Here is a 23,074-nt window from a genome sequence, read left to right as displayed (position 1 = left end):
CTGGGCAAGGAATTCCATAGATTCACAACCCTTTGGGTGAAGAAGTTCCTCCTAAACTCAGTCATAAATCTACATCCCCATATTTTGAGGCTATGCCCCCTAGTTCTGCTTTCACCCGCCAGTGGAAACAACCTGCCTGCATCTATCCTATCTATTCCCTTCATAATTTAATATGTTTCTGAATTCCAACGAGTACAGTCCCAGTCTACTCAACCTCTCCTAATCCAACCCCTTCAGCTCTGGGATTAACCTAGTGAATCTCCCCTGCACTCCCTCCAGTGCCAATATGTCCTTTCTCAAGTAAGGAGACCAAAACTGAACACAATACTCCAGATGTGGCCTCACCAACACCCTATACAATTGCAGCATAACCTCCCTAGTCTTAAACTCCATCCCTCTAGCAATGAAGGACAAAATTTCATTCGCCACCTTAACCACCTGTAAACCAACTTTTTGCGACTCATGCACTAGCACACCCAGGTCTCTGCACAGCAGCATGTTCTAATATTTTATCATTTAAATAATAATCCCTTTTGCTGTTATTCCTACCAAAATGGATAAAATGTTGTACATTCTTGTAATTGACTAAGGATAGTTCAGATAAGAATAGTTAGAAGTTCCTGTATTTTAATTGTAATGCATACCTGAATGTCATAGCGCCCCGTAGAATTTTATTATCGTGTGTATATGAAACAATTTAGGTAAAGTTCCAATCCATAGGACAGAATAGAATAGAGCCTGTCCTTGATTGCGGGTGCTCGACTTAGGCAGAGAACAAAGAACAAGCAGTAATATGATCCTTCACGCTTCGCGTTGAGGATCATGAGGGTGTGTAGCCATCTGGGATGGCCACTTCCAGAATACAAAATGGACGCTCACAAAGCATGTAGGGAAATGTGGACAATGCTAGACAACAAGCAAGCACAGTGCCTGAATGTATATTTGGGAAGCAGTTACGAGACGGAATCGAAACTCTGGGTCGATTAGCATATTGATGGCCCATCTCCGAGGAACAAAGGACTAACACTCAGGTAGTTGATACTGTTACAGACATCCCGGCGCCAGAAAGACACAAAGCAAGGCCAACGGCCACCTAAGACATGCCCAGCCATCAGGGCACCCACCCCTTTATTGGTTAAGATCGATAACAATGATCGAGAAGTGGCCCAATTAATTGTGACCAAGTTTAAGGCCCGCCTAAAAGCGCGCGAAGCCCCCGCCCAAGTATAAGAAGGAACCCCACGAGAGATTTGCTCTCTTGGATTTGGCTGTCAGGCGGAGAGACTCATCCACCAGAAGCAAGTAAGTTTAAGGGCAACGCTCGCTACTAGACGCGCGACCTTAGCTGTTCTGTATCTCTTTGAACCCAACAGCCTCAGATCCGAACAACGGCCATTGTTCCTCTGACTAAGTGGGCACCGGAAGTTAAGTATAGGCGTTAGGGTTAGAGATAGTTTAGTTTGTTGTACTGTTGTGCATGAGTAGATCTTACTGTGTGAATAAATAGTATTGACTTTGAACTAACTAACTGCTGTATTGGCTCTTTGATCGGTATTCGGGTTGAACCTTGTGGCGGTATCGAGAGATACCGGCGACTCTGAAAGTAGAAACATAATTAGGATTAGGAAAGGCGACCATATTGACCACCATATTTATAACCAGATAAACAGCAACACTCCAAACCAAATATCGGTTCTTGTATAGATTGTGTCTCCTTGCACTGCAGAAATGTGGGACTGGTCAGCCTCATTACACTCGGCATTTATTTACCCACAGTCAGCTGTGGTTTCTCTAGCTTCTGCGTCAGAAGATTGTAGGTTAGAATTGCACTCCAGAGGCCTGCGAATCATAGAATTTACAGTGCAGAAGGAGGCCATTCGGCCCATCGAGTCTGCACCGGCTCTTGGAAAGAGCACCCTACCCAAGGTCGACACCTCCACCCTATCCCCATAACCCAGTAACCCCACCCAACACTAAGGGCAATTTTGGACACTAAGGGCAATTTACCATGGCCAATCCACCTAACCTGCACGTCTTTGGACTGTGGGAGGAAACCGAAGCACCCGGAAGAAACCCACGCAGACATGGAGAGAACGTGCAGACTCCGCACAGACAGTGACCCAAGCCGGAATCGAACCTGGGACCCTGGAGCTATGAAGCAACTGTGCTATCCACAATGCTACCGTGCTGTGAGGGAGTGCTGCACTCCACAATCTTTCCGATGAGATGTTGAATTCAAGGTTCTTTCTACCCACTGAGGTAGATACAAAAGATCCCATCACACATTCACAGAACAGGGAAGTTTCCCGATAGGAGCAGGAGGAGGCCATTCAGCCCTTTGAGTCTGCACCATCATTCATCAACCTGTTCCTGCTTTCCCCCTGTATCCTTTGATTCCTTTATCCCCTATAGCTATACCTAACTCCTTGTCGAAGACATACAACATTTTGGCATCAACTGCTTTCTGTGGTAGTGAATTCCACAGGCTCACCACTCTGGGTGAAGAAATTCCTCCTAACCTCAGTCCTAAATAGTTTACTCTGTATCCTCAGACTGTGACCCTCTGGACCTAGACTCCCCTGCCATCGGAAACATCCTTACAGCATCTACCCTGTCCAGTCCTGTTAGAATTTTATAGGTTTCTATGAGATTCCCCCTCATTCTTCTGAACTTCAGCAAATATAAACCAACCTGCCTCAATCGCTTCTCATACATCAATCCCAGGAATCAGCCTTCGCTGATTAACCTTCGCTGCTCTCCCTCCATAGCAAGAACATCCTTCCTCAGAAAAGGAGGCCAAAACTGTGCACACTATTCCAGGTATGGTCTCGCCAAGTCCCTGTATAATTGTAGCAAGACATATCTGATCCCCTACCTACTTTTCCATACCATTTACCACTTCTACTGCCTGTTGAATGGGTAGCGCAATGGTGAGCACTCACTGCACCGAGGACCCAGGTTCGATCCTGGCTCTGGGTCTCTTGTCCATGTGGGTATCACCCCCACAACCCAAAGATGTGCAGGGTAGGTGGATTGGCCACGCTAAATTGCCTTTTAATTGGGAAAATTAAAAAACTTTACTGTCTGCTGCACTTTGATGCTTACTTTCAGTGACTAATGCACATGGACACCCAGGTCGCCTTGATTCTTTCCCTTTCGCAACTATAGCCAGTCAGATAAGCTGCCTTCCTGTTTTAGCTACCAAGTGGATCCTCACATTTGTCCACATTATACTGCATTAGACATTCATTTGCTCATTCACTCAACTTACCCAAATCACACTGAAGGATCTCTGCATCCTCCTCACAGCTCACCCTCCCACCCAGCTTTGTGTCATCTGGAAATTTGGAAATATGACATTTTGTTCCCTCATCTAAATCATTCATATATATTGTGAATAGCTAAACAGTGAATGCAATTCAAAATTAATTGATATGTTGCAATGCACTTTGGGACATTGATGTATTGAAAGATTTGTAGTTATACCTTTGGTTCATTCACTCTGCTTAATCAATCTATCACTCCAACTCCAGAATATCAGTGCAAAGATCAGGCTCAAGCATTCACAACATTCTTCAGCCAGAAGTATCGAGTGGGTGATCCTCCTCTGGAGGTCACCAGCATCAAAGGTGCCAGTCTTCAGCCAATCCGCTTCACGTGATATCAAGGAATGTCTGAAGCCGCTGGATACTGCAACGGCTATGAGCCCTGACAATATCCCGGCAATAGTTCTGGCAACTTATGCTCAAGAACTTGCAAGCTGTTCCAGTACAGCATCGACCTGGCAATGTGAAAGATTGTCCAGGTGTGTCCTGTATATCAGTATATCAATCTATTTTTGATCATTGGTAAAGTGATGGAAGGGGTCATCAACAATGCTATTGAGTGCCGCTTGCTTAGCTGTTACCTGCTCACGGACGCTGTTTGGGTTCCGCCAGGGTCACTCAGCTCCTGACCTCATTACAGTCTTGCTTCAAACATGGACAAAAGAGCTGAATGCCAGAGGTGAGGTGAGAGTGACTGCCCCTGACATCATCTTTTAGTGAAGTTACTGTGAAAAGCCCCTAGTTGCCACATTCCGGCGCCTGTTCGGGTACACTGGTACGGGAATTGAACCCACGCTGCTGGCCTTGTTCTGCATCACAAACCAGCTGTCCAGCAGCATTTGGCCGAGTGTAGGATCAAGGGGACTGAGCTAAATACGTTGATGGGAATCGGGAGGAGTCTTTCCGCTGCTTGGAGTCATACCATCCAGGACAAAACCTCATGGACACCCACATCCCACAAATGAACAAAATAACAGCCACCATGGAAAAAGAATTCAACGTTCCAGCAACATGGTTCTGACCTGATGATCTGCCTGTTTATTTATTTGTATTTGTGGGATCTTACTGTGTACAAGTTGGCAACCGGGTTTCCTACATGATCACACTGACATCACTTCAACAATCCTTGATCGGCTGTAAAGCGCTTTGGGATATCCTGAGGTTGTGACAAGCTATATAAACGCTAATCTTTTCATTCTTCCAGCTGCTTCATTCGGCCAGGCTCTGAGTTATCCTAATGATTAACCACGTGATTAACCTCATTGCGTGAGAAGATAATCTCATTATCAGATTGAACTATAAACTAGCAACTGAGCAATGATGATTAGAAAGACACCGATTAACAATGCCTATTAATATCGCACGTTTAAGGTAATACAATGTCCGAACAGCGCTGAGGTCCCAGGTTCGATCCCGGCCCAGGGTCAGTGTCCGTGTGGAGTTTACACATTCTCCCCGTGTTTGCGTGGGTCTCACCCCCACAACCAAAGTTGTGCAGGCGAGGTGGATTGGCCACGCTAAATTACCCCTTAATTGGAAACAAAAATAATTGGGTACACTAAATTTATATTCAAAAAAACATTTCACCAGAACTGAGTCAGGTACCGGAATCATGAATACAACTTCGCTCTGCAATGGTGTTGAATGAACTGCTAAGGACAGTGACGCTTGCTCTGTTTTTATTACACCCAGTATCTGTTGAGTGTTTCGCACTCTGCTATGATACTGTTTAAACTGTCCAATCTCTTAGTTCTTGACCCTGTAATCTGTATCGTACAGCAGAAATAATGCCCGCTCCTTTTTTGTGTCCCAAACTCCATAAAACCCTTACACATGGTGACAGCATATCCCTTTGGATTGAACAGGGTGGGGCCACAAGCTTGTGGGGACCTGTGTTTGAGAACCGCCTCTAATTAAACCGGTAGATCAGTCACTGCGAGCTGCAATCGATCAGAGCTGTGTTCTGTTCATGGTTAAAATGACAGATTCCCTGGCTGGTTCACACAGCAGCAGAATCAAACCCAGAGTGCTGATCTTGACAGTGCAGAAATTCTACCCTCCCTCTAACTTCGAAAACAGGTGTGGAGCTTCAATGGACACCAAGAAACTTCACAAGGTACTGTTCAACCTGGGCTTTGAGGTGGCATTTAAGATTGATTACACAGCAGAAGAGATTCTACAAGAGTACAGGAAAGGTAAGTGACGAGGTGGGGCGTGAGATTAAACTGAGAGTGAGGGGGAGAGTGGGGTTAAACTGAGCGGAATATTAAAGTATTTGGGGAATGTGCTGGACTAGATGGGATATTAAATGGTATGAAATGGTGTTTCAGTGGTTAGCATTGCTGCCTCACGGTGCCGAGGTCCCAGGTTCGATCCCGGTTCAGGGTAACTGTCCGTGTGGAGTTTGCACATTCTCCCCGTGTCTGCGTGGGTTTCGCCCCCACAACCCAAAGATGTGCCGGGTAGGCGGATTGGCCACACTAAATTGCCCCTTTAATTGGAAAAAAATGAATTGGTTATTCTAAATTTTTTTTTTAAATTAAAGGGTATGAGGAGTGACCCGGGTTCAAATATCGCCATGAAATGTGAATTCAATAAAATGTGAAATTAAAAGTCTTATAATGGTGCAAAGGTTAGCACTGCTGCCTCACAGCACCAGGGACCCGGGTTCAATTCCGGCCTTGGGTCACTGTCTGTGCGGAGTCTGCACGTTCTCCCCGTGTCTGCGTGGGTTTCCTCCGGGTGCTCCGGTTTCCTCCCACAGTCCAAAGATGTGCAGGTTTAGGTGAATTGGCCATGCTAAAATTGCCCCTTAGTGTCAAACGGTTAGGTGGGGTGCGAGGTTTGGGTGGGGGAAGTGAGACTAGGTAGGCTGCTCTGTCAGAGGGTCGATGGGCCGAACGGCCTTCTGCACTGTAGGGATTCTATGAAACTGTTGCCAATTGTCAGCAAAAACACACGTGGTTCAGTAATGTCCTTTCGGGAAGGAAATCTGCCGTTCTCACTTGATCTGGTCTGACTCCAGATCTACAGCCATGTGGTTGACTCTTAAAATGCTCTGAAATGACCTCGCTCGTCACTCAGTTCAAGAGCAATTAGTGATGGGGAAATAAATGACGGCCCTACCAGTGATGCCCACATCCCATGATTGAACCAAACAAAAGAGCAGGAGAGTGGGATAAGACTGGGTGGGGTATTAAAGGCCGCAAAGAGTGGGCTATGTACAATGTTTGGATCCTGGATCAGTGATATGTTTCCCGCATCCCCTCCTCCCCAACTCAGAAAGCTGTCAGACTCATGGCTCCTGCTTCATCTCAATAATCTCCAGCCATGGTGAGGAAGGAGTAATTTATGGATCAGACAGTTGCCCTGTAAAGCTCGGAGACATTTATTCCATGTTCACACCGAAGAGCTGTCCATCGCTGGCTGGGAAACCAAAGATCTTCTTCATTCAGGTATGTGTGTTCATACAGGGGAAAATTTTAGTTTCTTATTTCTTAATCTCCATCTCTGCTTATTCTGCCCTGATCCAAAATAGTCAAATATTCAATAGTCAAATACCGTGGGGATTCCCGTTGGGGTTACTGTCTGTGCGGACTCTGCATGTTCTCCCCGTGTCTCTGTGGGTTTCCTCCGGGTGCATCGGTTTCCTCCCACAAGTCCCGAAAGACGTGCTTGTTAGGTGAATTGAACATTCCGAATTCTCCCTCCGTGTACCCGAACAGGTGCCGGAGTGTGGCGACTAGGGGTTTGCACAATAACTTCATCGCAGTGTTAATGTAAGCCTTCCCATAAAGGCACCACTGAGATAGATTTTGAACAGCAGAAGTCAGACTTTCTGGCACCCAAGAGAGATTGAAGGGATTTGAGTCGATTGGTTGGTTGGCCAATGAATTGGCAAAAGGCCGTATTATGCCCAGCGACAGGTGGTGATTGGGAGGGTTTTCAGAGGATGCAATCAGGTCCTGGACAGTGAGAGGAGCAGTTGTGAATGCCACTCTCCACAGACATACTGCCTATCTGCAGGTTTCTGAACCTACAATAAAAGCCATTACAGACTGAAAGCAGAAACCTTGAACTGAGAGCCTAGACTGAAGAAAGGTGTCTTGGAAGACAACAAAGACTCATCCTTTTACTTTCATCATTATTTTACACCCCTCTTCGCTCTGTATTTGTCTGTCTTATGTTTGTGTAGAGGGGAGGGTGGGGGGGGGGGGAAGTTAAAAAGGGGGAGGGAATTAGAATTAGTTAACCAGTTGTATCTGCTGCCTATTTAATTATAGTTATTGGTATTAATAAAAACTAATTGTGTTTAAATTTACACACCTGGCGACTAGTTATTGGGCAGCCAGAGACTGGGTATTTTTGAAGAATTGGTTGTTAATTTCAATTGTGTTGTTACTCCAGGTCAAGCGGGGCTGGAATTGACCGCGCGCTAGCCCAGGGGGTGATAACACGATTGACATGAGATCGTCAAAATGATATGAAAGCTTTTGGTAGAGTGGATACAGAATGCTTCGCTTGTAGGAAAAATAAAACTAGAGGCCGGAAAAAAAACTTGTCACTGAAAAAACAACAGAAATTACAGTGGTGAGTGGAGAGCTCGTGCCACCTACTACCACAGAGTAGTTGAAATGAATAGTTTTGATCAACTTAAGAGAAAGCAGGGCAGCACGGTGGCGCAGTGAGTAGCACTGCTGCCTCATGGCGCCGAGGTCCCAGGTTCGATCCCGGCTCTGGGTCACTGTCCGTGTGGAGTTTGCACATTCTCCCCGTGCCTGCGTGGGTCTCACCCCCACAACCCAAAGATGTGCAGGGTCGGTGGATTGGCCACGCTAAATTGCCCCTTAATTGGAAAAAATGAATTGGATACTCTAAATTAAATAGGAAGCTAGATAAATAGAGGAGGGTATAGGGGTATGGTGATGAGGTGGAGGAGCAGGCTTGTGGAGACAGTTGGGCCAAATGGCCTGATTCTGTGCTGTAAATGTAATGTAATTCTGTAGCTGTGTATGCACATGTCCGGTCCACGTTGTGCCCCTAAGTATGTGCCTGATTTGCCAGCGTACCCAGATATCTTGCCCATTCTCTGTTGCTTTCCTCAGGCTTGCAGAGGTGCAGAGCTGGATGATGGCGCATTTGTGGAAACTGACAGAGGGACTGAAACACCCAGTGGGCACCCTCCACAGAATCCCTTCTCTCATTATGAAGCCGTGCCTGAAGACACTGCTGTCCATTTCTCCACTAGTTCTGGTAAGTGTTGCAGAATGTTCAGGCAACTCAACACTGAGACCGAGCAGGGGAAGGAACAAAAGGGGAGAGAAGGAGATAGAGAAAGTGATTGGGAGAGTGAGAGAGAAAGGGGAGGGTGGGGAAGAGAGGATGATGGACATAAAGTGAGGGAGAGGAGAGAAGGCACAGTGTTATAGACCAGGGTTTAGAGAACCCCAGCGTGTATCATGGAGTTCACCTGACCCACAACTTTTAATAGATTGTGGTATGGGGAGCACACGGCCCACTCTACAGGTGTGGGACAGCAGAAATGCAAAAGTATTTTTTAAAGCAAAACATTGTTTGTTCGATGAACTCAAGTTAACCTTTTTAAAACATACAGTGAACATCTTAGCAACCATCAATTCAAATACAACCCCCAAAGAATACAACACTAAGTAATCCTTAATAACTTCCCAAACAACATCCAGACAAAAGAAACCTTTTAACAGAAACACATTAGGTTTACATTCACTACTGAGAACATTTATAATTCTGAATTCACCAAATGATCAAGAGTTAGTCTTTTCATGGCAGAGAGATCAACAGTACACCTGCTTGGTCTGGCTTCAGCTCCAACACTGAAAACGAAGCTAAAACACACCCTGCAGCAATCAGCCTAAAATGAAACTAAAAAGCTGACAGACAGCCCAGCTCCACGCACACTCTGACATCACTGATAAACACCCATTTCTTAAAGGTACATTTCTTAAACACCCATTTCTTAAAGGTACTCTCACATGACAGTCACTAGCTGCCGCTTTTAGGTGTGTTGTTTTTCCTGATCCTGCCTTTCGGAAATAGCCCAGAGGCAGGATGAAGCTTGCAAACTGGCACGTTGGCCAACTTTGCAAACTTGTATGCTCAGCTGCCCTATCAGCAATGTTTACAGATCCGACTGAATGGTATTTTTGTGCTTCCAGATCACGCTGCCTTTCTCAGCCCTGGTGGCTCAGTCTTCCTGCAGAGTTTGTGTCGGGTGTTGGACGGCAATGGCAGACACCTGGAAATACTGCGGATCATGACCAGAGTTAACGGGCTGGTTGCCTGGAATTTCGAGTCCAGAGGACAGAGACTTGGGGGCAAGAAGCAGATGCCTTGCTTCATCACCAAGCTGCTCCGAGAGGCTTTTCCATTTTCTGATGGGTCAATGTGAACCCGCCCCACATAGTGACAATTCCCAAGCTCAACACCTCCACCCGCTGAGCCTTGAGCGCTGTAATGTTTCAATCACTACTTGTATTTATATTGCACCCTTGCATGCAGTTAAACGCCCCAAAGCATTCCACATTCTAACACCCAGCCACAGATATGGGAATATTAGAGCAGATCATTTATAGGCTTGCTTAAAAAGGTAGATTAAAGTTAGTGCCCTCTTGCAGTGCAGGGGCCTCTCACTACTGCACTGGTAATGTTCATAGAATCCTTACAGTGCAGAAGTAGGCCATTTGGCCCATCGAGTCTGCACCAACCCTCCGAACAGCTCCTTACCTAGGCCCACGTCCCCACCTTATCCGAGTAACCCCACCTAACCTTTTGGACACTAAGGGGTAATTGATCATGGCCAATGCACCTAACCTGTATACCTTTGGACTGTGGGAGGAAACCCACCCAGACATGGGGGGACGGGGACATAGAGATGCCACACAGTCACCCAAGGCTGGAATTGAACCCGGGTCCCCGGCGCTGTGAGGCAGCAGTGCTGACCACGGTGCCACCATGGCACCCAGTGTTGCCTGGAATTTATGCTCTAGTCTCTGAACAAGGGCTTGAAGCGACAATCTTCTGGCTATGACGCTGCAAATGTGTTAGCCACTGGGAAATGGCCATTAGGCAGATGGGTGTCTGCGCACAGCCCTCACTTGGCCCCAAAGAGCTGAGCTAGTGAGATACCTGTCGCTTCAAAGAGCAACAAGAGTTTGGACTCCAAAGATGTGCAGTCTCGCTCCAGTGTCAGAGTTTATACAAAGATACTGCAACCTCGGCTGGTTATTTACAAGACCACAGTCCAGGCCGTGGAAGAAGATGACTGTAATCCTGTTTAGGTTTCTGGGCTTGCTGCTCAATTAGGGAATTAGATTTTTCTGCAACTGCTTGGCTCTGGGATCCGGCTGAGAGATTGCCTTCATAGAGAAGGGCTTTAATTCTCTGCTCAGTCTTCTGTTTTATCCTCATAACAGTAGTTTCACTTCTGTATAATGTTTTGTTGCAAATGAAACTTCTTTTTTGCGCCTGTCGAACGCTGGTTGAGTGAGTGACATTTCCCTGATGGTTGGTTGACTTGAGGAAATGGATGGACAGCTGCCGGTGTCTGAGGCGGCAGGAGCTCACAGTTCAGGGCCAGCAGAGAAAGACCATTTGGAAAAGACAAGACTCATTTGTTGAATCACATTCCGTTCTTCCTGCTACACATCTTGCACACTGTTGAGAAGAGGTCATGCTTAACAAAAGCAATAGCAAAATAGTTGGAAATTGGGAATCAAAGAGAAATATTTGGTAGGTCATCCGCAAAGAAGACCCACAGATTCTGCCTGACGTGCTGCCTGATCATTCAGATTTCCAGTCTTTTGCTCAATTCACTCAATCTTCCAAGAACATCTGCCTTGAGGGAGTTCTGACCTCCTCTCTGCCAGGAATTCCATTTTCCTCTTTTACCTTGTTCACCTTCGTTTCTTTCTATTTCCTTTTTGTCTTTGATCAAGCAGCTACTGAAACTGTCTGTGCGGAGTCTGCACGCTCTCACTGCGTGGGTTTCCTCCCACAATCCCGTGCTGTTAGATAATTTGGACATTCTGAATTCTCCCTCTGTGTACCTGAACAGGAGGAGGAATGTGGCGACTAGGGGCTTTTCACAGTAACTTCATTGCAGTGTCAATGTAAGAATACTTGAGACAAGAAAGATTATTATTGTTAAGGTGGCTCCTGCTCAGGTACTGCTCTTTTACTCCTTTTCGCTTAGTTTCAGGGGGTATTTTCATTTAAAAACCCACTTGTTTAGGTGGGCTTGTCGGTGGAAGAAATGGCGGAGGCAGCCTCAGCGACTCCAGCCACTCCAGTAACGGCCGAGATGCTTCTGAGCACCTTAACACCAAAATTTGACAAACACTGACTGGTTCTGTTGGGGCGACCTCTGCAAATCGATGAAGGGGCCTTGTTCCCATCTGTTTGGCATTGGAGAGGACCAATGAAACGGTAAAGGCACATGGGGCCATGATACAGGAATGGAGGTCTCCCTGTCGAGAAATCGTGACCAGATTGCCTCTCTGGAAGCAGAGATGTCTCTGATGGCCGATGTGAATAAAGCACTGACGGCCAAAGTAAATGATTTGGAGAAACGTTCAGGGAGGCAATATATCTGAATTGTGGGGCTGCCAGAGGGGATTGGGAGGCCCAACTCCCACAGAGTATTTTGCAAAGATGTTTGGGAAGATGGTGGGGAGAGTGGACTAACTCTTCTGAGCTAGACCCAGCCCATCAGACACTTAGACAGAAACCTCGTCCTCACGAACCACCGTGAGCAGCAAACGGGAAGTTTCACATCTTCAAAGAAAAGGAGCGAAACCTGACATGGGCGAGGGGGCATTGCGACTACAAAATGGGAAAGGCCACACCGTCAGGTTTTACCAGGATGTGGGATGGAGGTGTGGGTGGAGTTCAACAAGGTCAAAGCTGCCCTATGTAAAAACGGAGCCTGGTTTGGGGTGGTGCACTCGACTCGGCTAAGAGTGACTTTCGAGGAAAATACTTTAAAAAATATTTTTTTAAAATAAATTTAGAGTACACAATTAATTTTTTCTAATTAAGGGCCAATTTAGTGTGGCCAATCCACCTACCCTGCACATCTTTAGGGTTGTGGGGGTGAAACCCACGCAGACACGGGGAGAATGTGTAAACTCCACACGGGCAGTGACCCGGGGCGGGATTCGATCCCCGGTCCTCGGTGCCATAGGCAGCAATGCTTGCCACCGTGCTGCCCGAAAATACTTTTTTTGATGCGCTGGGGGAGGCAGATTGCTTTATAAAGAAACGGGCTGAGTGTGGGGTGATTGAGGTTGTTGGGTTTTGGGGATGGGCATGCTATGTGGAATTGTTGGGGTTCCTTGTTCATGTTGCATTTTTCTGTTCTTGTTTAGGTAGAATGTTTTTCAAGTTGGACTTAGAGGGTTTAATCTTGTGGTTTTTTTGCTCTATTTGTTTTAAGTTGTGAAAATAAAAAAGCTCCCTGTTAGGAGTACGATGTTTCAATGGGTTTTTATACTTTGTTTCTTTTTTCTGTAAGTGTTTCTCTTCACTCTGGGCGGAAGCCGCCCTGCGAGTTGAAGAGTTAGCTAATGGGAGCGGTGCTGAGGGGTTGACTGAAGCTGGGTGGGAAGCCGCCAATTTGTTTGGTCACCTGAAATATTAGTTCTGTTTTAGGTAAAGGGCTTTGTGTTTTCGTTCTGTTTGGCGTTAGGTTTATTAGAGGTAGGTTTTAGTGGTTCATGTTTGACTTACGGTATTCTGTTTGTGTATTTGGGTGCAGTAGTAGGTATACTCACGTATCAACGGTTTTGTGGTGGCGATCTCTCTCCTCACCTTGGTGCAGATTACTCAGTGATTGTGATTTCAGACCATGCCCCACATTTTGTTGATTTGACACTGTTTTTCAATGTCTCCCCATTTTTCTCTCCAAGTCCTTTGTCAAAGTTAATAAATTAGTGTCTTCATAGATTTGTGCGGGTAAAGCCACGAGAATTCGGAGGGAGTTCCTCCAGGGAGATCAGCAATCAGGAGGCTGGACTTTACCCAATTTATTATTTCACTATTGGGCAGCCAATGTTCAGAAGGTACAGTTGTGGTTCACTGCTCCGGGTTCCATATGGGGGAGAGTTCCAGTCAGGGTTCTAGCCTTGGTGCAATAGTAACCACGTCACTGCCGCTCTCTGGTAAGATTTTCCCTGTCCACACTGAGAATCTGGAAGCAGTTCACACAGCCTTTTAAACTCAGTCCCATGTCTTTGATGGCCCCTATCTGCAACAATCACCTTTTTTTGCCAGTGGGTTTGGACTTGATGTTTAAGTCAGGGAAAGGGAGGGGTTTGGAACAATTTAGGGACCTGTTTGTGGCAGGAAGGTTTGCCAGCTTTAAGGAGCTGGAGGAGAAATTTCAACTCCCTGGTACCAATTTTTTCAGATACAGGTTTCTGATTTTTTTGCGCAAGGCTCTTCCCTCTATCCCCTTGGCACCCCCCTCCTCCCTGTTGACGATTTTGTCTTTGGCCGTGCCTGGATTTATTTTCTACATAAACAGCCAGATCCTATCAGCTCCGACGAGTGAGGTGAGGGTGAAATGGGAGGGTGAGCTGGGTCCCATTCTGGGCGATGAGGTTTGGAGTGAGGTCCTTCACAGGGTCAACTCCACGTCTTCATGTGCTGGGCTAAGTCTGGGCCAATTCAAGGTGATGCATCTGACTAAAGCGAGGATGATCAGATTCTTCTCTGGGGTGGAGGACGCGGGTAGCGTTGCTCTCGGGGGCCGGCTAACCACACACGTGTTCTGGTTCTCTCCCAAGTTGGTCAGCTTTGGGCCTCTTTCTTCAACACCATGTCCGAGATTCCGGATGTTGATTTGGAGCCATGTCCACCGGTGGCCATTTTCGGGGTATCAAACTCACCGGGGCTGCAGACGGGGTGAAGGGGGATGTCCTCGCCTTCACCTCGTTGATAGCCCGGAGACGGGTTCCGCTGGGATGGAGGTCTCCTACTCCACCCAGTGCCTCGGCCTGGTTGGGTGACCTCATGTCATTCTTACATTTGGAGAAGGTGAAGTTCACCATCAGGCGTGGTGGTGGTGCGGGGGGGGGTTCTACCTCAGGGCAGCCATTCATTTCCTGCTTTCAGGAGCTGGTCACCGTCAACTGTGAGGGAGTTTAATTCTGTGGGGTTAAAGTTAATTTGGTGCTTTTGATTGTAGTATTCTTTGTCGTTCTAACATGAATTAATTGTTTTATATTATTTTGTTTAAAATGAAAAAATTGCAATAACCATGGGTCTGGATTCCCCGTTTTGCCGGGATCCCGGGGGTTTCCCGACGGTGTGGGGCTGCCCCACAATGGGGAACCCCATTGACCGGCTGGCCTCAAGAGAATCCTGCCCCATATTTTTAATAAAAGGAATTGCTTTGGATTTTTGTGAACTGTGTTTCATCCCAAGACAAACCGGCTCTCGAACCTTCCCTAGTCGGAGTGTCCCTAGAATGACTAGAGCCAGGGTAGGTCCGATCAAGGACAGTAGCGGGAGATTGTGTATTGAGTCTGAAGAGATAGGAGAGGTCTTGAATGAGTACTTTTCTTCTGTATTTACAAATGAGAGGGGCGATATTGTTGGAGAGGACAGTGTGAAACAGATTGGTAAGCTCGAGGAAATACTTGTTAGGAAGGAAGATGTGTTGGGCATTTTGAAAAACTTGAGGATAGACAAGTCCCCCGGGCCTGACGGGATATATCCAAGGATTCTATGGGAAGCAAGAGATGAAATTGCAGAGCCGTTGGCAATTATCTTTTCGTCCTCACTGTCAACAGGGGTGGTACCAGGGGATTGGAGAGTGGCAAATGTCATGCCCCTGTTCAAAAAAGGAACTAGGGATAACCCTGGGAATTACAGGCCAGTTAGTCTTACTTCGGTGGTAGGCAAAGTAATGGAAAGGGTACTGAAGGATAGGATTTCTGAGCATCTGGAAATACACTGCTTGATTAGGGATAGTCAGCACGGATTTGTGAGGGGTAGGTCTTGCCTTACAAATCTTATTGAATTCTTTGAGGAGGTGACCAAGCATGTGGATGAAGGTAAAGCAGTGGATGTAGTGTACATGGATTTTAGTAAGGCATTTGATAAGGTTCCCCATGGTAGGCTTCTGCAGAAAGTAAGGAGGCATGGGATAGTGGGAAATTTGGCCAGTTGGATAACAAACTGGCTAACCGATAGAAGTCAGAGAGTGGTGGTGGATGGCAAATATTCAGCCTGGATCCCAGTTACCAGTGGCGTACCGCAGGGATCAGTTCTGGGTCCTCTGCTGTTTGTGATTTTCATTAATGACTTGGATGAGGGAGTTGAAGGGTGGGTCAGTAAATTTGCAGACAATACGAAGATTGGTGGAATTGTGGATAGTAAGGAGGGCTGTTGTCGGCTGCAAAGAGACATAGATAGGATGCAGAGCTGGGCTGAGAAGTGGCAGATGGAGTTTAACCCTGAAAAGTGTGAGGTTGTCCATTTTGGAAGGACAAATATGAATGCGGAATACAGGGTTAACGGTAGAGTTCTTGGCAATGTGGAGGAGCAGAGAGATCTTGGGGTCTATGTTCATACATCTTTGAAAGTTGCCACTCAAGTGGATAGAGCTGTGAAGAAGGCCTATGGTGTGCTAGCGTTCATTAACAGAGGGATTGAATTTAAGAGCCGTGAGGTGATGATGCAGCTGTACAAAACTTTGGTAAGGCCACATTTGGAGTACTGTGTACAGTTCTGGTCACCTCATTTTAGGAAGGATGTGGAAGCTTTGGAAAAGGTGCAAAGAAGATTTACCAGGATGTTACCTGGAATGGAGAGTAGGTCTTACGAGGAAAGGTTGAGGGTGCTAGGCCTTTTCTCATTAGAACGGAGAAGGACGAGGGGCGACTTGATAGAGGTTTATAAGATGATCAGGGGAATAGATAGAGTAGACAGAGACTTTTTCCCCGGGTGGAACAAACCATTACAAGGGGACATAAATTTAAGGTGAAAGGTGGAAGATATAGGAGGGATATCAGAGGTAGGTTCTTTACCCAGAGAGTAGTGGGGGCATGGAATGCACTGCCTGTGGAAGTAGTTGAGTCGGAAACATTAGGGACCTTCAAGCAGCTGTTGGATAGGTACATGGATTACGGTAAAATGATATAGTGTAGATTTATTTGTTCTCAAGGGCAGCACGGTAGCATTGTGGATAGCACAATTGCTTCACAGCTCCAGGGTCCCAGGTTCGATTCCGGCTTGGGTCACTGTCTGTGCGGAGTCTGCACGTCCTCCCTGTGTCTGCGTGGGTTTCCTCCGGGGGCTCTGGTTTCCTCCGGGGGCTCTGGTTTCCTCCCACAGTCCAAAGATGTGTGGGTTAGGTGAATTGGCCAATGATAAATTGCCCTTAGTGTCCAAATTGCCCTTGGTGTTGGGTGGAGGTGTTGAGTTTGGGTAGGGTGCTCTTTCCAAGAGCCGGTGCAGACTCAGGGGGCCGAATGGCCTCCTTCTGCACTGTAGATTCAATGATAATCTATGATTAATCTAGGACAAAGGTTCGGCACAACATCGTGGACCGAAGGGCCTGTTCTGTGCTGTATTTTCTATGTTCTATGTCTCAGTAAAGAATTTTAATGGTGCAATGTGGAAAACAGGAACATTAAGGAAGCAGCAGTCAAACCAGCAAGAGATTTAACAGCCAGTGAGTTTAATTCTCTTTCGAATGATTACATGATGGTGTGGCTTCAGGGGAGGTTCGCTCCACAGTGGACACAGACTCGGCACTTACCAATCCTCTGCTACAATAATTTACAGACCTTTTTCAACCAAAAATACAAACGGGGAGAGACTGAGTGTTAGCCAAGTACACGGAGCCATGTGTGGAGTCCATCACTGAAAGCACTGCTTCCTTTCCTGGTCACTAAGATGTGCTGAAAAGCCCATTTTACTAACTGTTCAGCAGCTCACTCAGCAAGCCTTGGTGGGGCCTCCAACAGGAGGGCACTCCAAACCTTCCCTGGCAGACATCACACATCCTCCAGCGACTGGCCCCGTGACCGTGGGCAAAGTTGGGGAGCAGGGGCTTCCCTCAAAGTTGATTCAGATATGAAGAGAAGATCCTGAAAACCAGTCCTTGGACCTACCCAGCCTAGAAACAATAGCAACTCTTCCCAGTGTCACTGTCTCTCACTGGAACTGCAATCTCCAGGAAAGAGCTGTCCCATTCACCCCCACCTCCTCATCTCATCCCCCTCCGCTCCCCACACTCAATCCCCTATGCATTCCAATGACCCCACTCCTCATCCATACTTACCCACTATTCAAGCCCACCACCCATCCAGCACATTGTGGCTGAGCTCTGCATTATCAGATAGTTACAATTCAATGAAGGACCCAAATCGCACCCCCGACCCCACAGAAACATAATAGATTGTCTTTGTACAAAGAAGGAAATATCGTTCACACAAAGCTGATTGGAAACTGGAGAAATGATTCTGAATCAAGCTCTTGGCGGAACTGGCCTTGGGCAGGCTTTAAGAGTCTCATAGGTTAGAAAGGAAGGTGGGTGGGGGGTTAAAAGTGCTTCTGCATGGGGGTCCATCGGTGTTCAAAGGATCTTCACATCTGGAGAGACAAGGCACAATAGAAAATCAAACTTGAGACTTGAGTGAGGGGCAGAGAAAGAGGAGTGGATAAGGGGAGTGGCTAAGGGGAGGGGGGGTCAAGGACAGAGAGTGGAAGGTGAGGTGGGAGATGGACATACCTTCTGGTCCAATCGCTGATAATCTGTTGACTTTGGGCGTCGATTGGCTTTTGACCTCCGACCTTCAATAACAACAGCAATAATCTACAACAGAAAAACAGCATTAATACAATCCTGCTTCGGGATAAACCCACCCCCAGGATAACTCTATTTTCTCCTGGACCCACAATGACATATGCTCTACTTTTCCTGGGGGTGGGTTGCGCAAAGGGCTGGGGTGACGGTGTTGGAGAGAACCTAATATGATGCCTCCAGTGAGCAACCGAACATTTGAATTAGGAGCAACAGTCGGCCTCTCAAATCTTTCCACCATTCAGCAAGGTCGCGGCTTTTTAAAAAATTAATTTAGAGTAGCCAATTCTTTTTTTTCCAATTAAGGGGCACCTGCCTTGCATATCTTTGGGTTGTGGGGGCGAGACAACTCCACACGGACACTGACCCGAGGCCGGGATCAAACCTGGGACCTCGGCGCCGTGAGGCAGCAGTGCTAACCACTGCACCACTATGCCGCTCAGTATGATCATGGCTGATTTGATTGTACTTTCCTGTCTGTCCCCATAACCCTTGACTCACTTATCATTTAAAACTGCTGTAACTCATATTCAATGATCCAGCCTCCACAACTCACACGGGAAGAGGATTCCACAGACGAATGACCCTCTGACAGTAAATTCATCCTCAACACCGCTTTAAATGGGAAATCCTTCATTTTTAAACCATGTCCTCTGGTTCCACATTTTCCACGAAGTGAACCATTCTCCCATCACCGACCCCATCACACCTCCTCAGTGCCTTCATGTTCCAGTACGGTCACCTTTCATTCTTTTCAACTCTGTACAGGCCCAACTTGCTCAACCTTTCCTCATAAGACAAACCCTTTCATCCCAAGAATGGGCGGAGTGAACCTTCTTTGAACTGCTTCCAAGCAATTATAAAACTGCACCAGTGTACCAGGTGTGGTCTCACCAATACCCTGTACAGGTAGAGCAAGACCTCCACTTTCATGCTTTATCCTTCTTGCAATAAAGGCCAACATTTTGTTTGCTGCCTTTGTTACTGAACACTGACCTATTGGGATAGATACCTGGTCAGCCACATCTGCCTGCATTGCAGCATTCTGCCGTATCTCTCAATGTAAATAATATTCTCATTTTCTATTATCCTGCCAATATGGACAACCTCACATTTTCACACATTACACTCCATCTGTCACTCAATCTATCTATATCCCTTTGCAGACTCTTTCCTGTCTCCTCCTAACTTGCTTGTGTCACGTGAGAGTGCCTTTAAGAAATGGGTGTTTATTACTGCAGTGATGTCAGAGAGTGGGTGGAGCTGAGCTCTGGCTCTGCTTTTAGTTTCACGTTGAGAAAAGCTTGGGTGTGTCTGTGCCTTTTGGTTTTGTTTCAGTGTTGGAGCTGCAGCCAGCCAGAGATGGTGTAATGTTGTTCTCTCTGCCATGTAAAGACGATCTCTTGATCATTTGGTGAATCCAGAGTAATAACAGTTCTCAGTAGTGAATTTAAACCTGATGTGCTTCTGTTAAAAGTTTTTTAAAAATGTTTTATGGATGTTAAAAGGGAAGTTTAAGGATTACTTAGTGTTGTATTCTTTGGGGGTTATATTTGAATTGATGGTTGCTGAGATGTTCACTGTATGTTTTAAAAGGTTAACTTGAGTTCATCAAATAAACATTGTTTTGCTTGAAAAAAATACTGTTCGCTGTCTGCTGCACCACACCTGTAGAGTGGGCCCTGTGCCCCCCATACCACAATCTAATAAAAGTTGTGGGTCAGGTGAACTCCATGATACACTTTGGGGATCTCTAAACCCTAGCCCATAACACTTGCCCACCTATCTTTGTGTCGTCAGCAAATCTGGCTACAATCAAAGAACAAAGAACGTTACAGCTGAGGAACAGGCCCTTCGGCCTACCAAACCAGCACCGATCCAGATTCCTTATTTAGACCTACTACATAATGCCTAAACGATCTGTGTCCCTGTGTTCCCCGCCCGTTCATGTGTCTCTCAAGATACATCGTAAACGTTGCTATTGTGGTATCGTTGGAAAGCCAAGCACGTGACATCTACGGGTTTCCATTTATTCACCTTGACAGTTCCATCCCCAAAGAACTAGCAGAAAATTATGAAACACTATTTCCCTTTCCCAAAACCATTTTTTTGAAATATAAATTTAGTGTGCCCAATTTCCCTCCCCCCCCCAATTAAGAGGCAATTTAGCATGGCCAATCCGCCTACCCTGCACATCCTTGGGTTGTGGTAGTGAGACCCACGCAGACACGGGGAGAATGTGCAAACTCCACCTGGACAGTGACCCAGAGCCGTGATTCAAACCCGGATCCTCAGCGCCGCAGTCCAAGTGCTACTACTGCATCACATGCCGCCCCTCACAAAACCATGTTGACTCTGCCTGATTGTAGTATGATTTTCTAAATGTTCTGCTACTATCTGTTTGATAAAGAATTCTGGAAATCTCCCTATGACAAGGGTGAAGCTAACTGGTCTGGTTTCCTGCTTTCTTCCTTTTTGAATAGATGTATTACTCTCTGCAACTTTCTCATTTCTCAGGGCAATCGCACAGCTCAGTCACGCATCCCTCTCACCTTGCGCTTGTTGTGATAGGCGATGTACAGAACTGCAACAATAACTGCTGTGGTCACCAGATATGCAAAGAAATGGCTGCTCTCCGGTTCGTCTCTGGGCACTGATTCAGCACCAATGTCCGTCCCTGCTCCATCCTTCACCAATCCACCATTGGAAGTTGCACTGTCACCAGCCTCCTTGACATTCTCATCTCCAACTGTTTCTGGTGTCTCATCATCCTCCTCTTGATCAGCACCACCCTCCTTGCCATCTCCCTCATTGTCCTTTTCGCTCTGCCCAGCAATTGCTGGGTGCTCACTGCCCCTCACCTCATTCACTGCATTTTTAGAAGTTCGATCACCAGTCTCAACATTGTGGATTCCACTGCCGGCAGCCCCAGTCTTGTCCTCGTTGCTGGTCCTCGTCCTGTTCTCCATCTTCCCTACCCTGGCAGCCTGGTTATTGCCATTGGCTTCTCCCTTGGTGCTGTTTTGAGTCTTGCTCTCATTCTCGGCCTTGCCCCCGCCATCACCTACGGCCTTGCCCCCGCCATCACCTGCGGTCTTGCCCCCGCCATCACCTGCGGTCTTGCCCCCGCCATCACCTGCGGTCTTGCCCCCTTCACCTGCGGCCTTGCCCCCGCCATCACCTGCGGTCTTGCCCCCGCCATCACCTGCGGTCTTGCCCCCGCCATCACCTGCGGTCTTGCCCCCGCCATCACCTGCGGCCTTGCCCCCGCCATCGCCTGCGGTCTTGCCCCCGCCATCACCTGCGGTCTTGCCCCCGCCATCACCTGCGGCCTTGCCCCCGCCATCACCTGCGGTCTTGCCCCCGCCATCACCTGTAGTCTTGCCCCCTTCACCTGCGGTCTTGCCCCCTTCACCTGCGGCCTTGCCCCCGCCATCACCCGCCATCTTCTCTTGGCCAGATTTTGTGGCATTTTCAGCATGATGAATACTGGGTGAAGCAGAGTTGGTGGGATTATTGCTTGAGGCTGCATCTGAGGAGCAAAGAAGCAGAAAATTAAAAATTAGCAGTGTGGGAAGGGGGGCAGAAGGGACGGTAGCACAGTGGTTAGCACTGCTGCCTCACAGCGCCAGGGCCCCAGGTTCGATTCCCCGCTGGGTCACTGTCTGAGTGGGTTTCCTCCGGCGGCTGTTCGGGGAATTGGCCGTGTTAAATTGGAAAAGTAAATAATTGGGTATTTTAAATGACAGAAGGGGCTGTGATTGGGGAGATTTGGAGGAAAAAGGCGGATTTGGGGCATTTCCGGGTTCCTAGGCCCGGGATAATCAGGAAGGTCCCGGCCTCGGGGGGTGGGGAGGGGGTCACTCACCGGCCCAAAGCCACAGGAGCAGCGGCAACAACAACAACCAGGGCCTCATCCCGGCGGCACAGCAACTCCGGAGCGGATCCCGCACAAACCCGGAGCGGATCAGAGCTAAAACCTGGAGCGGGTCAGCCACGAAACCCTGACGAATGGGATGACAGCCACCATCTTTGTGAGGGGCAAATTTCGGGCAGGTGACGAAATAAGCTAATTGAGGGGCAAACGACAGGAAGCGAAGTCAGTGAGGGGGTAGGTGGCCGACGATTTGCTAACTGAGGGGCAAATGACAGGAAGTGATGTCAGTGAGGGGGCAGGTGGCCGGAAAAGAGCCCACTGAGCGGCAAATTACAGGACGTGACGTCAGTGAGGGGCAAGGTTACCGGAAAGTGATTCGCGGAGGGACAAGTGACAGGAAGTGATGTCAGTGAGGGGCAAGGTGGCCGGAATTGAGCCCACGGAGCGGCAAATTACAGTACGAAGTCTTATAACACCAGGTTAAAGTCCAACAGGTTTGTTTCGATGTCACTAGCTTTCGGAGCGCTGCTCCTTCCTCAGGCGAATGAAGAGGTATTCATTCACCTGAGGTGAAGAGGACAAGTGACCGGAAATTAGTTAACTAAGGGGCAGATGACAGGAAGTGATGTCAGTGAGGGGCAGGCGGCCGGAAGTGCGCTCTCTGAGGTGAAAGAGAAAATGACAGCAGGTCTGGAGGGAGCGCGACATCACTCCGAGGTGGAGCTGTCCCTCGGTTTGGCGCCGGAATGGAAAGGCAGTGAGTGGGAGCCGATGGCGGAGGCGCTGCTCGGACCGCGGGGCAGGCGGAGGGGCTGTGGGGTCCGGACAAGGCGCTGAATCCCGGGGCTGGGCAGCCCGGGCCCCCCGCCCGAGCAGGCCCAGAGTCCAGGTTTAGGGCTCCTGGGGGGTGGGTGGAGGCAGATGTTCTGCTCCAGGCGGAAGTATTTGAGGTTTGGGCTGCAGGGACTGGATGGGGCAAGAATGGCTTCTGGAAGGATTTTCTGTGCAATTAGCTGGGGT

The 23,074-nt window shown here is 47.7% G+C and overlaps 2 protein-coding genes across 2 annotated transcripts; one reads left to right on the top strand and one right to left on the bottom strand.

The window, feature by feature from the left end:
* The first annotated feature begins 3,517 nt into the window (after positions 1 to 3,517).
* On the top strand, positions 3,518 to 12,842 carry LOC140396800 (caspase-7-like). Its single transcript, XM_072485522.1, has 4 exons — positions 3,518 to 5,521; positions 6,609 to 6,781; positions 8,432 to 8,579; positions 9,521 to 12,842. Exons 1-4 carry the CDS (start codon positions 5,296 to 5,298, stop codon positions 9,751 to 9,753), a joined length of 780 nt encoding a protein of 259 aa, XP_072341623.1. The 5' UTR covers positions 3,518 to 5,295; the 3' UTR covers positions 9,754 to 12,842.
* Positions 12,843 to 17,032: 4,190 nt separating this feature from the next.
* LOC140396799 (uncharacterized) lies at positions 17,033 to 22,319 on the bottom strand. The gene is made up of 5 exons (XM_072485521.1): positions 22,046 to 22,319; positions 21,572 to 21,709; positions 20,730 to 21,526; positions 18,106 to 18,189; positions 17,033 to 17,966 (listed from the first exon to the last, which is right to left on the bottom strand). Exons 1-5 carry the CDS (start codon positions 22,092 to 22,094, stop codon positions 17,961 to 17,963), a joined length of 1,074 nt encoding a protein of 357 aa, XP_072341622.1. The 5' UTR covers positions 22,095 to 22,319; the 3' UTR covers positions 17,033 to 17,960.
* Between the last annotated feature and the right edge of the window lie 755 nt (positions 22,320 to 23,074).

Source organism: Scyliorhinus torazame, chromosome 20 (genome assembly GCF_047496885.1).
Source record: "Scyliorhinus torazame isolate Kashiwa2021f chromosome 20, sScyTor2.1, whole genome shotgun sequence".
NCBI lineage: Eukaryota > Metazoa > Chordata > Chondrichthyes > Carcharhiniformes > Scyliorhinidae > Scyliorhinus > Scyliorhinus torazame.
The sequence above is the reverse complement of the archived record's forward strand: the minus strand, read 5'-3'. Positions and strand labels throughout refer to the sequence as shown.

Coding starts and splice junctions, on each gene's coding strand:
- LOC140396799 (XM_072485521.1), bottom strand. CDS start 22,094: ATGAGGCCCTGGTTGTTGTTGTTGCCGCTGCTCCTGTGGCTTTGGGCC. Junction 21,710..22,045: donor GCTCCTGTGGCTTTGGGCCG/GTGAGTGACCCC, acceptor TTTGCTCCTCAG/ATGCAGCCTCAAGCAATAAT. Junction 18,190..20,729: donor CCTATCACAACAAGCGCAAG/GTGAGAGGGATG, acceptor TTTCTGTTGTAG/ATTATTGCTGTTGTTATTGA.
- LOC140396800 (XM_072485522.1), top strand. CDS start 5,296: ATGGTTAAAATGACAGATTCCCTGGCTGGTTCACACAGCAGCAGAATC. Junction 5,522..6,608: donor TCTACAAGAGTACAGGAAAG/GTAAGTGACGAG, acceptor TCCCCAACTCAG/AAAGCTGTCAGACTCATGGC. Junction 6,782..8,431: donor CAAAGATCTTCTTCATTCAG/GTATGTGTGTTC, acceptor TGCTTTCCTCAG/GCTTGCAGAGGTGCAGAGCT.